The sequence below is a fragment of the Trachemys scripta genome, chromosome 10, assembly GCF_013100865.1.
Source record: "Trachemys scripta elegans isolate TJP31775 chromosome 10, CAS_Tse_1.0, whole genome shotgun sequence".
NCBI classification, from domain to species: Eukaryota; Metazoa; Chordata; order Testudines; family Emydidae; genus Trachemys; species Trachemys scripta.
The window spans coordinates 83,245,786-83,262,278 of NC_048307.1; the positions used below are offsets into that span (position 1 = coordinate 83,245,786).

A 16,493-nucleotide genomic window follows, 5' to 3' on the forward strand; every position below is an offset into this window, starting at 1 on the left:
ACCTGCTGCTTGGAGGCTGCTTAGCCACATAAAACCACAACATTTTTTGACCCGACTGGCAGTGTCTCTTTAGGAAAGACTCAAATGTTTGGGTTGGAGATGTATTAGAAGAATTGAAGAAATATTTTCACAATACTTGCTTATACTCCCTGTTCTGAGTCACTTTTGTAAAATCTCCAAAGTTCTAAGAGAAAACGATCATTTATTGCATTTAGTCACAAGACTCACTTTGCACTTCTCCCGAAGAACTTTCTGCACTCCCTCCTGTACTCGTTTCCTTCATGGACTTGGCCTGAACCAATTATGGAAACTAATATGAAGCTAATATTTGGGGCTAGATATTGTTAGACCTCCAGGTCACCAGCTCCAATCCAGCCATTTTGGCAGCACTCAGAAGTGAACACGTGAAGGCTGTTCAGTTTCCCACAAGAAGCGAGGCAGCAATCTCACAGCTGACACTTTTGTTGGCTGTAGCATCAGTAGTCCAGGATTGACTGGAGACACACTGAACCGCTCAGTTTTGGAGGTGGAAAAGTTGGTAATCCCAGTATGTGCCTTGGCAATACACACACATACACAATCTTTTCTAGTCAAAATTAAGACTAATATTCTCTTTCCCATAGACTATTTTGCCAATAAGCCACAAGGTACTATACTGCTTTACCATTTACCAGTGGACTGTTACAGTAAGATAAAACACTTTATTGATATGTAATACAAGAGAAAAAAATACAGAAAACTTCCCCCAGTACGGAAAAAATACAATACTAAAATAGGCCAGTATTAGTATATCAAAACAGTCAAATTTCTCTCCAACTAGAGCTTCAAGTAATGCAATTAGAAAAGAATTTCTAAAAACTGAAGTATACTTGGTGAACTCATCTCATGGGACTCCTCTAGGAAACTGAAGGAAAACAAGAGTGATCAGTTGTCACACTACAGCTAAATATATTAAACATGCATTTTCACAACAGTTTGTTTTAGAAGTGCCTGCATCAACATCCTCTTCTCTATGTTTGGGGACTGCCATTTCAGTGATACAGCAGGAGCCCACACTCAAGGGCAGAGAGACTAACCTCCGTTGGAAAACAGGAAGCTTAAAAGCTGCCAGGTACAGTTTGGGGGTTTGTATTTTAAACCCAGTTAACATAACCGTAGTTAGAGCAAGCACTTACAGCATTTCCTGTACATCCCTGAAAGTCTAGTCACAGGAATATAGAGGCTGAATTCTGTTCTGTCCGGTCTTGCCCTGCATCAGTGCCAGGATGACAGCCTCTTATTTGCTAATTATGGGCAAATGCCGACTGACAGGTGTAATGCTTGGTACTGAGCGTAGTACAGAGCTAGTGGGACTGCTCCTGGCAGCAAGGAGCACTATACCCCATAAGTAGCATTTACAGGGTCAGACGCTACTCTGTTTATTCTGAGACACTAAAAAAACAATAACTTTGTGGTTAGACTCTTGTTTCACTGCCATTTTCCTTGAAATATTCCCAATTTTTGTATTTCCTTCCATAAAACTGTAGATATTTCATTCTTTGGCATTATTGCACTTCCACTTAAAAAAAAAATATGAAGCTCTGTTTTGTTTAACGTGTGAATTTCAAATTAGATTTCGCTTTCTGTGAATCTTACTATTTGCATCTTTCCCCATAAATAATCAAAAATTGATTATAGTACATAATTTACAGTGTTAAAAACCAGAAAAACCTCTTAAGCTTTTGCTGGAAAATGGTTGAACGTCGGACACTTAAACTAGATAATGTACAACTTTATGAAGGGTGTTACTCAAACAATCCAGGTCCGTTTTATGCATAATGAAGTTTGTAAAAGTACATAAGAATAAAAATTGACTATTGCATTTGAGACTGCAATGCTGTTCTACAGTCATGATCTACTCCAGTCCTGCTGTTTCTCAGCCTATTGCAATCAGTGTTACAAAGCATTCATGAAAAAATATATCTTGTAAAAAAGCATAAAAGTTAGTGTCTGATGGAAAAAACGGATTTGTACCTCTAGTAAAATGCTAAGGCACTAAATCTTAAATTACTTTAAATAAAAGAATGTAACCTGGCCAGCCAAGCTACAATGTATTCCTTGACACTATCCATCGTGTTCTGTAGTTGATCTACTGTCAATCTTCTGATCAACTTAATCTGATCACAAAAAGCACACTCTTCAACCATTACAAGAAAAATATCCAACGGTTACAGTATTTCAGCTACAGTCACTCTAGTTTAAGGTCACTGTCATTCACCCTTTGGGAATGAACAATAGGATCGATTTGGAGGTGTTGGATATGGGTTTAGTTATTTGTTCTAAAATGGTCAATCCGACATGAACAGAATGTAACTACTATGTCATCATTTTGACTGCCAGCTTGTACACCAATTGTAAAATAAATTCTACACAATTTATAATCCACATATTTGAAATGTCTAATATGATCTAAAGGAGCTGTCCCATTGTTCTATTTCACAAGGGGTAAATGACTTCAGCCTCCTAATGTTTTGCATACTTGGAATAATTATTTGGGGGGGGCGGGGAGGGGGGAGTGCATTCTTTTTACAGTTACCACGCCATAATGAGATAAAGGTCATGAAGGTTAATACAACTGTAATCACAGCACTCCTATGGGATGCAGCAGCCATGCTATAGAACCAGCATTAAGCATATTAACAAACAAGCCCCTGTCTCATTCGAATGATCTGGAGTAAGGCAGCTTGAACATCTTCATCCATGTGGCCCTGGAAGTGGTGGGGGGGGGGGAGAAGAGAGAGAGAAAAACAAACAGGATTTTTAAAAAAACAGACTGCATTATTCATGACTAAAATTAAAACAAATACCCTCCCAAAATGAATGCATGGTCAATCATCATCTCATTGGTAAAACTGAATTTAATGAACCTTATTAATGACTGTGTAAGCAGAGTTAATTTCCAACTTTGCAGCACAGTGGCAAGTTTCCTGTTTGAAATCACTGTTTTGATTTAGATGTTGCTGTTCATATCTTCTAGACTGCCGGGCAGCCTCCTGCCATTCCCTACCGTACTCTGCCAGCTGAACCATGTTATTGTAACTCGCTGCAGCCAGTAATTGTGGGGAAATGTTACTGGTCTTTGCATAAATTCATATTCCCTATTCAAAAGGAACAGGAGAGTTGAAAGTTCCCAACACTCATGCAACTCCTCCACTGCACTATTTGGGATAGGGACATGTATTGACAGCACTGTATTATCCCCCTTAAAGTGGGTCACCACTGTACGTTGTCTAGATGTCCATAAAAAAAATGACAAGCAGATGAAGGCAAACACTAAGTTTAACATGCTGTGGTGCTCTTTTGCTTCTCAGTTTCCTTCTGGAGAAACACCAGGCACCGCAAAAAGCCTTTTCAAATATTTTAATGTGCATACAGGACGCACTGACAGATATTACTCATTCACACACATTTACTTTGAAAGAGAATTTTCTAAAAAGAGTAACTTCAGCTAACATACCTGCACAGCACTAAGAAGATGCGTCCGATAAATTGAAATTACTTCTTGGTGCTGTCTATCAGCATCCTGTATGTAGAAGGCCAGGGGAAGGAGGAGAGAAGAATGTCAATATTTTCAACATCAATTCTTCGTATAGTTACAGTTTTGTTTGTTTGACTTTGCTTGTTTAAGCGTCACGTGAGTTTAGAATTTCAAGGTTAGTGTTCACAAAATCCTAACCGAAAAATAGAGCCTTTCAGCTTCAGCATCACCCTGAAGTGTTTTGCCTTCAAACAGGGCTATCTACAAGATACTCATTCTCCACGTCAGCCCAGATGTTACCACTCCCAATCTACTTGGACAAGAATAGAATTTGACTTCTGTTCAGAAGCCCCTAACCCAAAGTCCCAATTTAAACTCACTTTATCACACTAAGTGGCAATGCTACACACACTACCAGGAATGTGACCCAATTCTCTGTAGATTTACACATATGTGTAACTCTGCGCTCAGGAGTAGTTCCACTGAAGTCAACAGTGCTACTACACACATGAACAAAGATACATTTATGTATATTTATAGTAAAGCCCTAGCACTTACTACCATGAACTCCAAGGACTACTCACAACAGTAAGTAGCACATTGGAATAAGTGTTTGCAGGCTTGGACACGGCAGCTGGGAGGACACCTCCCAGCACAGGTAGACATGCAATAACTCCACCAGAATTAGTGTGCTAAAAATACCAGCACAGACAGAGGCTTGTGCTAACCGCTTGAGTACAATCCAACCCAACCCTCCCGCTTGCATACTCAGGCCACTACCCCAACCCACCACCTTTGCCATTGTGGCCCCACTGCTGTTTCTAGCAGGTTAGCTCAAACCTCCTAGCTTCTCACAAGCCTGAGATTGTTAATCCCTTGGGACAGAGACTACCTTCCTTTGTGTTATACTGCATAGGATACACTGTTGGTATGTGTAGTAGGCAATATTACTGCAGCACCTGCACACAGGACTTAGTCAATGATTTTGGATTAATACTGCAGTAAGAGAACACTTCATTTGGACAGGCTTTTCCAAAAGACACTGCTACCTCCTCATGGAGGCAAGTGGAAACCTCCAAAATATTCTATCATAAAGAAAGCACATAAGAAAGGCTGTACTGGGTCAGACCAAAGGTCCATCCAGCCCAGTATCCGGTCTTCCGACAGGGGCCAATGCCAGGTGCCCCAGAGGGAATGAACAGAACAGGGAATCATCAAGTGATCCATCCCCTGTCGCCCATTCCCAGCTTCCGGCAAACAGAGACTAGGGACACCATACCTGCCCATCCGGCTAATAGCCATTGATGGATCTATCCTCCATGAATTTATCTAGTTCTTTTTTGAACCCTGTTATAGTCTTGGCCTCCACAAGATCCTTTGGCATGACTGTGTGTTGTGTGAAAAAATACTTCCTTCTGTTTTAAACCTGCTGACTATTAATTTAATTTGGTGACCCATAGTTTGTGTGTTATGAGAAGGCATAAACAACACTTCTTTATTTACTTTTTCCACACCAGTCAATTTTATAAACCTCTATCGTATCCCCCCTTAGTTGTCTTTTTTCCAAGCTGAAAAGTCCCAGTCTTATTAATCTCTCCTCACATAGCAGCCGTTCCATACCTCTTATTTTTGTTGCCCTTTTCTGAATCTTTTCCAATTCCAGTATATCTTTTTTGAGATGGGGTGACCACATGGATTTACATAGAAGCAATATGATATTTTCTGTCTTTATTATCTATCCCTTTCTTAATGATTCCCAACATTGTTCTTTTTTGACTGCAGCTGCACATTGAGTGGATGTTTTCAGAACTATCCACAATGACGCCAAGATCTCTTTCTTGAGTGGTAACAGCTAATTTAGATCCCATCATTTTATATGCATAGTTGGGATTATGTTTTCCAATGTGCATTACTTTGCATTTATCAACATGGAATTTCATCTGCCATTTTGTTACCCAGTCACCCCGTTTTGAGAGATCCTTTTGTAGCTCTTCGCAGTCTGCCTGGGACTTGACTATATTGAGAAGTTTTGCATCATCTGCAAATTTTGCCACCTCACTGTTTACCCCTTTTTCCAAATCACATTAAACAATGCCATTCTTTTCCTCAGATGATCCTAGCTTCCTGTCCATTGCATTTCCCTGCTCGTAAACCACATACATTAAAGCTTATTCCACAACTTCTGACAAAAATAGTAACACGCCTTATGACTGAGCTCTGGAGCAAAGTACTTACAGCCAGCTGCTGCTGCAGGGTTTTCACCTGGTGCTGGAGCATTTCAACTTGTTGGTTCTGCCTCTTTGAGGGAACTCCACAGGTGTATGTAAGCTGAGACAGGCCATTAAGAGCCTGCTTTAGTCGTTCTACATCATTAAGCAGCTCTGTTATCTTTAAGAGAAATACAAAGATTATAATGTTTCATTTTCTGAACATGTTAATAGAGAATATTAGTTTGCAAGGTCAACTAAAGGTTAACAAGTATATGAGGGGATCCTAATATTGACTTCTCAATGTAGCCCATCAATCTAGGTTTACTAGAAAAGTTTGTAAGAGAAAAAGAGATGCTTTGAAAATATATCAGCTACGGTTATTTTGCTCTTGGCTTCTTAGGATTCAGAAATCTGTAAGACATGGCCCATAGGTCAACCAGCCACATAGGTAATTCGCACACTGAAGATAAGGCCCAGATTTCAAAGCAGGGCATCAACCTTATCTTTTTTTAGCAGGTGCAATGAATGCCCACTAGTGAGACTACCCTTAGGAAATTCGGCCGTAAAGGTATCCAATTCTTCAGAGGAAGAGTGCACACAGTACACATTAACTACAGTATTAGCCACTACTACTAGACGTGAAAACCTAGTTCTTTGGATGGTATAAAGGGCATATAACATTAATTCTGAAACATACTGTAGGATAAAGTTATAATGCTGTGCTCCTTAATCCTAGTATAACAAGAATGCTTCCTGTTTTAAAACTAAAATTCCTTCATTAAAAATGGTGCAGGCACAATTTGGAATCTTTAATAAATAGCATTAAGAAAATTGCAAGTCTCTCTCATCACATATTCATGATGCTTTAAATCTTCTCTCTTACATTGACTTCCCAATATCATTTGGTGTTAAACTGGCAAGTAGCAGTGTCAAAATGACAAGGCAACACACAAAGGAAGCCGAGTATTACTTTTTTTTTTTTTTTAAATAATCTGAAAAAAGTCTGCTAGTGGATGTAGTATGAATATTTTGAATTTGAATAAGATGCATTTAAAACCTGAAAATCCTAGTAAAACAGAAATTTGAATAGTTCTGTGTTATGAATCGCCATACTTTATTTACAAAAAACAGCAAAATTTTTCGGGGATTAGATAGCACTTCACATAGGTCCTCAGCTTTGCGAATTTAGCCCAAATTCAGATGCTTACATCTAGGCATGTAAGTGAGAGTCTGTTTAAGTAACTACATTTGAAAATTTGGCCCTTTGGATCTAAACAGAGGCAGTTAATACTGTTAGATATTTGACACTTTCCACCTACCTTGTTATCTTTTGCTTCCACTTGCTTTGCAGATTCCTGTATTCTTTTTTGCAAGTCCATAATTGTTGTCAAAGATTTATCGCATCTCTCTTTATGGTCCTTAATTTCTTGTTCAATGCTGAAGCTTCTTGACTGCAACAATTCTTTTTCATCTTTTGCAGAAAGCTCCTCTTTTTTGGCTTGCAAAGCCTCGTCACACATTTCCTCATATTTTCTATTCAAGCTGGCCAAGTTTCCAGCTATGCTAGCAACCTGGGTCTCTAAGGCACTTTTCATGGATTTATACTCCGACATATCAACTACTTCTTTGCTCTCCAGTTCGGTTAAAGCTTGTTTAGTACTTTGAATCTCAGACTGGAGTTGAGAGAGTTCCTTACTTTTTGCTTGGTTTTCTTCCGCCTCCTTTTTCAAGCTAGTTTTGACTGCTACAATTTCTTTTTCAAATTCTTCTTTCATCTGTGTGTGTTCAGCCAAAGATATTGAGGAGTTATGTAGATCAGCCAATTCCCGCTGCAGTTCTCTTACTTTTTCTAGTTCTCGGTCATAACATGCCTTCTTACTATTGAGGTCTTCTTTTAGGTCCTCTATCGTGTGGCCAAGCGTTCGCTTCAAGGCTTCAAACTGTTCCACTGGAACATAGTGACCCTGCATGTGAGTTTGCACAGCAAGGGCCTCGGAAATCTGTTTAGCACTCTCTTCTTGTAGCTTGTCTTTTTCATGTTTTATCTCTGTGTATTTTTGCAGTAATTCTCTCAATTGCTTATTCAGTTCTTCCATTTTGCTGGTGAACATTTTTTCCATTTCATGCGATTTCTCAGCAAGAATGTAATTTTGTTGCAAGTCATTTTCGATAGACAAAACCCTATTCTTTAACTTCTCATTTTCCTGTTTGTATTTCTGTGTCTCCTCCTCCCATTCTCTGCATCTCTGTGTCTGTTCCAGCAACTGCTTTTTTAGTTCTTTCACCGTGGCTTCAAAGTTTTTCTCTCTCTCTTCAAAGCAGGCAACTGGGGCATATTTGAACTTAATGCATTCTTGAATTGTGTCAAGTTCCTTCTTCTGGGCTTCAATTTCTGCATGTAACTGTACGATTTCCTCTTGGCCTCTCTTATATTTAGCCAATGTCTCAGTGCTGTTGGCCTGTAACTCTTGCAGGCTTTTATTTAAGGTAGACACCTTACTCTCATGTTCTGTTACACTTACACACTCTGTTTGTATGTGGTTCTGTAGAAGTCTCAGCTTCTTTTTCAAAGTTCCATTCTCTTCATTTACTCTCATAAATTCTCGCTTTATGTCTTCAGTTTTTTCCTTCAGATCTGACAACTCTCTATTAGTCTTTTCTAATGTGCTGTTCAGGACTGTTTTAATCTCCTCATGTGTTACGGCAGGTACATACTGATCATTCAGAGTGTCCCTCAGAGTTGTGTTTTCAGACACTAGTGTGGAGACTTTTGCTTGTTCAGCATCATATTTTTGATGAAGCTCAGCAAGCTGCCTTTTAAGTTCCACAACACTGGATTTTAAGGCTGCCACTTCTTTTTCGTGCTTTTCTGGAGACAGGTACACAGCCTGGAAGTGACTGACGGTCTCACTTAAACTGGTCTTTTCTATCATCAACTTCTCAGCTTCTGCTTTGTTTTCATTGTACTTTTGTGTTACTTCAGCAAGTTTTTTGGTCAGACCCCCAATAGTCAGATCACTTGTTTTTTTCATTTCTTCATTCAGTTTTAAAGGCACATATTGGCTTTTAATCTCAGTTTTTAAAGTGTGTATTTGCTGCTTAAGCAGCTTGTTGTCCATGTGAACCCTTTCCACTTCCTTCTGCAAGGTCTGATTCTTCGACAATTCAGAAATCGTTTTTTCCAGTTCTTCGGTTTTTCTCTCAAATCTGCCCCTCATTTGTTCGTGTTCCTCTGGCCTCACGTACTGAGAAAATTTAGCTTTCTGACTCTCAAATTCCCTCTTTAAGAGCCGAAGCTCTGCCTGTAGTTTGTCATACTCTCTTTCCATCTCTACTAATTTCTTTGCTTTCTCATTCACTTCAGTTGATAATAAACTCTTCATATTTTCAAATTTCTCAACAGGTACAGAGAGGACTAACTTTGCTGCCATTTCTTTTAGCTGCCCTTGTACCTCCAAGACATTTCTCCCACTCTTCTCTCGCTCCATCTCTAACATACCGAGTTCCTTCTGCAACCTTTTGTTTTCCTCCACCAGCCTCCCCTCATCTCTCTTAAATTCCGCAACTAACAATTCATTTTGCTTGATTTGGTTCCGTAGCTTGCCTACTTCTGCAGAAGCTCCTTCATATTTTGCTTTCATGTCTTTCAACTGATCCTTTAGATCTTCTGTTAACTTATTGCTTCCTATAGCTGCTTCGTTAGTCAGGTGATCTTTCAGCACAAGAAAGTGGGTTTGCATTTGCTTTACTTTGCCTTCTGAATCAAACATTCTCTTCTGCACATCTTTTAAAGCATCTTCCAATTGCTTTATCTGTCCGTCAGATTCCTCCTTGGTTCTTTCACACTCTGATGCCAAAGCTTTGCATTCAGCTACCTTGTGAGACAGCTCTTTCTGAAGTTTGCTTATTTCTTCTTTTGCTGTGCCATAAGAGATTCTCAAGTTGTCTAGCTCTCTCTTTAGAATTTCATTCTCAGAACTGGAAGATTGGCTAGATAATGACAGTTCCAGTGGTCTCAGCATAGACTTGGTCTGCAGATTAGTTGGCACAGAAATAGATACATGCTTAAAAACAGAAATTTGTTCAATTTACTCTTCATATTTTTTTCATACATTACTTCTTTAACTATGCTCATCTAAAACATATAAGCTTTACCTTCATTGTATATTTCAGATTTACAAGCAGTTTATAATTTGTGAGCAGGAAAAATTAATGCAAGTAATTTAGACCAGGAGTCCAAAATATATTTTGGCTTACATAAGCAAAACTATCAGTATTACAGGAAACTTTCCTTGTAGCCATCATTCAAACATCTAGAAGCATAATGATCTGAAGCTGTTAGAGTATAAAATAAATGTAAGTGTACTGAATGTATGCACATTTTCCATCATTTAGGAACTGAGACCACTCTCATAAGAGTCAGTGAAAAGATCCCCATTGGGCTACACTATAAATTGAACTGGGCCCTAAAGGTGTAGTTTGTTTTCACTGGAATTCAATGGACAAATTAAATTCACCTCAAGTTTAGCATAAAGGAGAAAAACTGTGGAGAAGGGCAACTGATTGTACTTTAATGCTATGAAATGGCCTGCTCCAGTGTTAAACTAGAAAAAAATTGCTTTTCAAATCATATGCAGAGATTCCATGGTCAGAATGGACCATCGTGATCATCTAGTCTGATTTCCCATATAACACAGGCCATAGATGTTCCCCATCCAATCTGGACTTTAAAATGGTCAGTGATGGAGAATCCACCATGGCTCTTGGTTGGTAATAGTTAGTTACTCTCTCCGTTAAAAATTTGCAGTCTGAATTTTTCTAGTTTCAACTTCCGGCTATTGGATTGTGTTGTACCTTTTTCTGCCAGGTTGAAGAGCCGATTAGCAAATATTTATCTAATCAAGTTTGAGCAACTTGAGTCTAACACTATAAGGCAGGTTTTCTAATTCTTTGATCAATCTCAGGGCTCTCCCCTGGACCATCTCCAAATTTTCAACTTCCTTCTTGAATTGTGGACACCAGAACTGGACACAGTATTCCAGAAGCTGTAGCATCAGTGCCACACACAGGTAAAATAATATCCCTACTCTGACTTAAAATTCTCCTGTTTATGCATCCAAGGATCACATTAGCCATTTTGATCACCGCATCGTGCTAGGGGTTCATGTCCAGCTGATTGTCCACCACGACCCCAAAATCTTTTTCCACAGTCACTGCCTCCCAGGATAGAGTCCCAAATCTCATAAGTATGACCTACATGCTTTGTTCCTAGATGTCTGTATTAATATTTAGCCATATTAAAACACATATTGTACTCCATTTAAGAAGGAACAATCAGTTGCACACATACAAAATGGGAAATGACTGCCTATGAAGGAGTACTGCAGAAAGGGATCTGGGGGTCATAGGGGATCGCAAGCTAAATATGAGTCAACAGTGTAACACTATTGCAAAAAAAAAAAAAAAAAGTGAACATCATTTTGGGATGTATTTAGCAGGAATGTTGTAAGCAAGACATGAGAAGTAATTCTTCTGCTCTGTCCTCTGGAACGATGGCCAAAGCACGAAGAGGCATACGAATATTTAGCGCATAAGAAGTGGGCAGCATTATCTCCCATAAATGCAAACAAATTTGTTTCTCTTAGCGACTGGCTGAACAAGATGTAGGACAGAGTGGACTTGCAGGCTCTAACGTTTTACATTGTTTTGTTATTGAGTGCAGTTATGTAACAAAAAACCCTACATTTGTAAGTTGCAATCTCTATCATGAAAGTGCACTACAGTACTTGTATGAGGTGAATTGAAAAATACTGGGGTTTTTTTCGTTTTGTTTATCATTTTTACAGTGCAAATATTTGTAATACAAAATAATATAAACTGAGCAGTGTACACTTTGTATTCTGTGTTGTAATTGAAATTTATATATTTGAAAATGAAGAAAAATATCCAAAAATATTTAATACATTTCAATTGGTATTCTATTGTTTAACAGTGCAATTAATTGTGATTAATCTTTTAATCGCGATTCATTTTTTTGAGTTAATTACATAAGTTAACTGTGATTAATCAACAGCCCTACTTCTTAACTGCCATGGTGGTTAAGTACTGGAATAAATTGCCTAGGGAGGTTGTGGAATCTCCATCATTGGAGATTTTTAAGAGCACGTTAGACAAACACCTGTCAGTAATGGTCTGGATCAGTGGTTCTTAACCTGGGGTGCACGCACCCCGTGGGGGTGCGAGACATGCCAGATTTTTTTTAGAAGATAAATCATCGAAAACACAAATTAAGCACAGGCACATAAGTACAACTACATTGTTTCATCAAACCTATGTATTTATTAATATTATACATTTAATGATTACCGTAATATACAAACAAAAAATATCTAGGTTTAAGGGGTGCAAGAACATCTTTTGATTTTTGATAAGGGATGCGAGAACGTATTTTGAGAACCAAAGGGGGTGCAGGTTGCGGTTAAGAACCACCAGTCTAGATAATAAACTTAGTCCTGCCATGAGTGCAGGGACTGGACTAGATTACCTCTCAAGATCCCCTCCAGTTCTATAATTCTATGACTGTTCGCTTGAGCCCAAATTATCAAACAATCCAGATTGATCCAGATTTGTCATCTTCATTATTTACCAGTCCCCCAATTTTTGTCTCCTCTGAAAACTTTCAGTAACGATTTTTATTTCCAGGTCACTGATAAAGATGTTAAATAATATAGGGTCAAGAACTAATCCCTGCAGGACTGCACTAGAAACACACCCACTCAATGCTTCCTCATTTAAATTACATTGAGACCTACCAGTTAGCCAGTTTTTATCATTTCAATATGTGCCATGTTAATTTTATATTCTAGTTTTTTAAATCAAAATTTCATGAGGTACCAAGTCAAACACCTTACAGAAGTCTAATTATACTACAATCAACACTATTACCTTAATCAACCATATTTGTAATCTCAAAAAAAAAAAAAATCCAGTTAGACAGGATCTATTTTCCATAACCACATATTACCACCCTCCTTCAATTCTTTATCCATTCAGTCCCATATCAGCAACATTAAAAACAGGCTCCGTTTGAACTGAGCAACAATTTAAACAGCTATGCTACACATTTCCTCTAGAGGGCACCAGCAGTTACAAAAACAGTTTAGTAAGATTAATTTAGAGACAGGTTTCATAGGGGTAGCCGTGTTAGTCGGTATCAGTAAAAAGAACGAGTACTTGTGGCACCTTAGAGGCTAAAAAATGTATTTGGCATAAGCTTTCGTGGGCTAAAACCCATTTAATCAGAAAGGAGTGGAAAATACAGTAGGAAGATGTATACACCGGACTATCGCTAGAACGCATGTCTATATAGCACAAATTCGCATACAACGCAGTCACAGCCATGGATCCCCAATTTAATTACTTGAAATTGCAATTCATTTTAACGCGGTCCCCACGTTAATGCGGTACCGCGCATGGATCCCAAATACTGCATTCTAGCAAGGGTCTGGTGTATATGCAGAGAACATGAAATAATTTACTGTTTATTATAAAATACATTTCTGTCTTACAATTGTACCTACTTCAAGCACTGTTTACACGCCCAGGAATACATACAGAAAAAGATACATCACAAATAGCCACACACAATGTTAATATAGTCTCAAAGTAAATGTTACCTGTGATTCTGTAGCAAATACTTGACCCTGTTTAAGCAGCATATCTTCTTTCCCTATATTACCATAGAACAAGGGATAAGATAAAAACCTCTTCTTTCAAATAGCCATAGGACACCTTACTTCAATAAGTAGCCCCCACTGACTTGCATACAGGTTTATGACAGACCAAATAATTATTTTTTTATTTTTTTTTACTACATAGATGTTAATGCTGTGCTCATTCAGATTAGTTGGTAATCAAACTTGAAAATTAAAAGTATATCCAAATCAAAAGAGGGGTGGGTGTGTGAGCTCAAAAGCTTAAGAATACACTCTACAAAGCTCTTGTAGATATAGATAGATAAGCTTGCACCAAAGCCTGTCAATCATTCGTACAGAAACTCACATCTAAGAAATATTCTACCAGCCATTCATACATAATATTAATTTACAAAACTAACACTGGACTTTTAAAAATCTCTTTATTTTTAAAAAGATTGATGGCCCAATTTAATCATTGATAAGAGCTCAGATTCTACAGCAAACAGACCAATATAGATTCCGAACAGAAAACTTGACTAAATCAAGAACCTAAGACAAGTGATCTTAGATGTTGTTCGCAATCTTTGTATCGTTACAACATAACTATTCTTTTTTAATTTAAATGGGTTTAGCGATATTCACCCCCTATTACAGAATATGCATGCCTGTCCCTGTCAGAGGATAAATGTTAGATCACCCTTTGCTGTGTTTGGGGTGTGGAGAGTTAAATGAGATCTAGATACCTATTCAGGACAGGAACATCTACCCTTAAAGAATAAGTCAGTGTATAGAAGTGAGACCTATAGGTTAAATCCAGTTACAATTAAAATTTGCATGAGACTAGAAAGAAAAACAGAAAAAAAGGGCAACAGTTTCACTTGAATTTTTTGAGAATGCATAATGCATTTAGAGAGAGAAATTCTAAAAATAAAATTAAACATTGTTACCAGAATCGCTTCCAGAGCCCAGATAGTCACGCTGAAATGAAAAAACAGATTGCAGCAATTAACAAAAATAAAATATTCATTTTGTTCTAATTTTACATATAGAATGAGATGCTAATACAGGTACCTCATTTTCAGTTACAGTTTAAGTGGGATAAGATGATTTTCAGGACAATTCTATTGCTGTTTTCAAGGCTATAACTGGTATTATTGCCCCAATATTTATGAAAAAAAGGTATATATTTATTGTTTGAGTTGAACTACAACATACCTCAGAGTGTCTAAGTTTACATTTCAGAGCTTCAATACTTCTTAAGCTTTCTTCCTGCTGTTTTTCCTTGGCTGTTAAGAGTCTTCTCAGCTCATCTTTCTGAAGAACAAGAGATGGTTGTGTTTGAGATCAGCTATCCACCACTATATCCAGACTCATAAGCATTTAGAACACTTATTAAAATCCTGAGTTAAAGTTTCAGGGGATCTCCCATTAGAGGTTAGCATTCAGAATTCCTTGCTTTCCAATGCCAGAGATTTCTCTCTGACACTAACGTCTGTACATTTATTAATCAAGTGAACATGTAAATGATGGCAGACACAAATCATCAACAACATGGCTGCATGCACCAGAAGTCTGCTGTGTTACTAAGAGTCACTATTTTAGTATTGAAAGATCTATAAGATGCAATGGCATGCTTTACACAACATTCTTGTGACAAGATCTATGGTGGTGATGCCAGGAACCTACATAAATAGTGCAAGGCAACACTAAATGTATATCATTTATCAAAAGCGATTGCCTTCACTGTACACAAGTGGAAAACAGGGAAAGAACTCATACGGACAAAAATACAGCTGTGCAACTTTTCTATTAAAAGGTGAACATGTAGCATTTTAGTTTTAAAATAGCAATCATTAAAACTGCTATATAAATGTCACAATAAAAGTAATATGTTGAACTAAGGGAAGTATTTTACTCATGCTACAAGTTAATACTAAAATTTAAGGTAGAGAGGTGAAAAATCAGTTTTCCTACCTCACTCTCAAGATCATCTGCAACCATTTGCTCCTAGAAGGCAACCAAAAATCCCACACCCCCCAAAATCATTTCAGTTGTATGTTAACAGGGGTTAATGTGTATTTGATAAAACAATCACTATATTTCAGTCCATAAGAACATAAGAACAGCTGTACTGGGTCAGGCCAAAGGTCCATCTAGCCCAGTATCCTGTCTGCCGACAGTGGCCAATGCCAGGGAGTGAACCTAACAGGTTCAAGTGATCTCTCTCCTGCCATCCATCTCCACCCTCTGACAAACAGAAGCTAGGGACACCATTCCTTACCCATCCTGGCTAATAGCCATTAATGGACTTAACCTCCATGAATTTATCCAGTTCTCTTTTAAACCCTGTTATAGTCCTAGCCTTCACCACCTCCTCAGGTAAGGAGTTGACTATGCGCTGTGTGAAGAACTTCCTTTTATTTGTTTTAAACCTGCTGCCTATTAATTTCATTTGGTGACCCCTAGTTCTTGTATTATGGGAATAAGTAAATAACTTTTCCTTATCCACTTTCTCCACATCACTCATGATTTTATATATCTCTATCATATCCCCCCTTAGTCTCCACTTTTCCAAGCTGAAAAGTCCTCGCCTCTTTAATCTCTCCTCATATGGGACGCTTTCCAAACCCCTAATCCTTTTAGTTGCCCTTCTCTGAACCTTTTCTAGTGCCAGTATATCTTTTTTGAGATGAGGAGACCACATCTATATGCAGTATTCAAGATGTGGGCGTACCATCGGTTTATATAAGGGCAATAATATTTTCTCCGTCTTACTCTCTATCCCCATTTTAATGATTCCTAACATCCTGTTTGCTTTTTTAACCGCCTCTGCACACTGCGTGGACATCTTCAGAGAACTATCCACGATGATGCCAAGATCCTTTTCCTGAATTGTTGTAGCTAAATTAGCCCCCATCATATTGTATGTATAGTTGGGGTTATTTTTTCCAATGTGCATTACTTTACATTTATCCACATTAGATTTCATTTGCCATTTTGTTGCCCAATCACTGAGTTTTGCAAGATCTTTTTGAAGTTCTTCACAGTCTGCTTTGGTCTTAACTATCT

At 38.1% G+C, this 16,493-nt stretch overlaps 1 protein-coding gene across 2 annotated transcripts in view; it reads right to left on the reverse strand.

Annotated features, from left to right (window-relative positions):
- Positions 1–681: 681 nt before the first annotated feature.
- Positions 682–16,493, reverse strand: part of UACA (uveal autoantigen with coiled-coil domains and ankyrin repeats) — a 34,638-nt gene continuing 18,826 nt past the window's right edge. For both annotated transcript variants that reach the window (XM_034783422.1, XM_034783421.1), the window contains exons 12-19: positions 15,399–15,431; positions 14,640–14,738; positions 14,372–14,402; positions 13,404–13,456; positions 7,047–9,758; positions 5,753–5,905; positions 3,497–3,562; positions 682–2,747 (exon numbers count right to left, since the gene is read on the reverse strand). In XM_034783422.1, the coding sequence (XP_034639313.1) occupies positions 2,676–2,747; positions 3,497–3,562; positions 5,753–5,905; positions 7,047–9,758; positions 13,404–13,456; positions 14,372–14,402; positions 14,640–14,738; positions 15,399–15,431 (3,219 nt within the window). In that variant the 3' untranslated portion in view covers positions 682–2,675. The remainder of the gene's footprint in view (positions 2,748–3,496; positions 3,563–5,752; positions 5,906–7,046; positions 9,759–13,403; positions 13,457–14,371; positions 14,403–14,639; positions 14,739–15,398; positions 15,432–16,493) is intronic.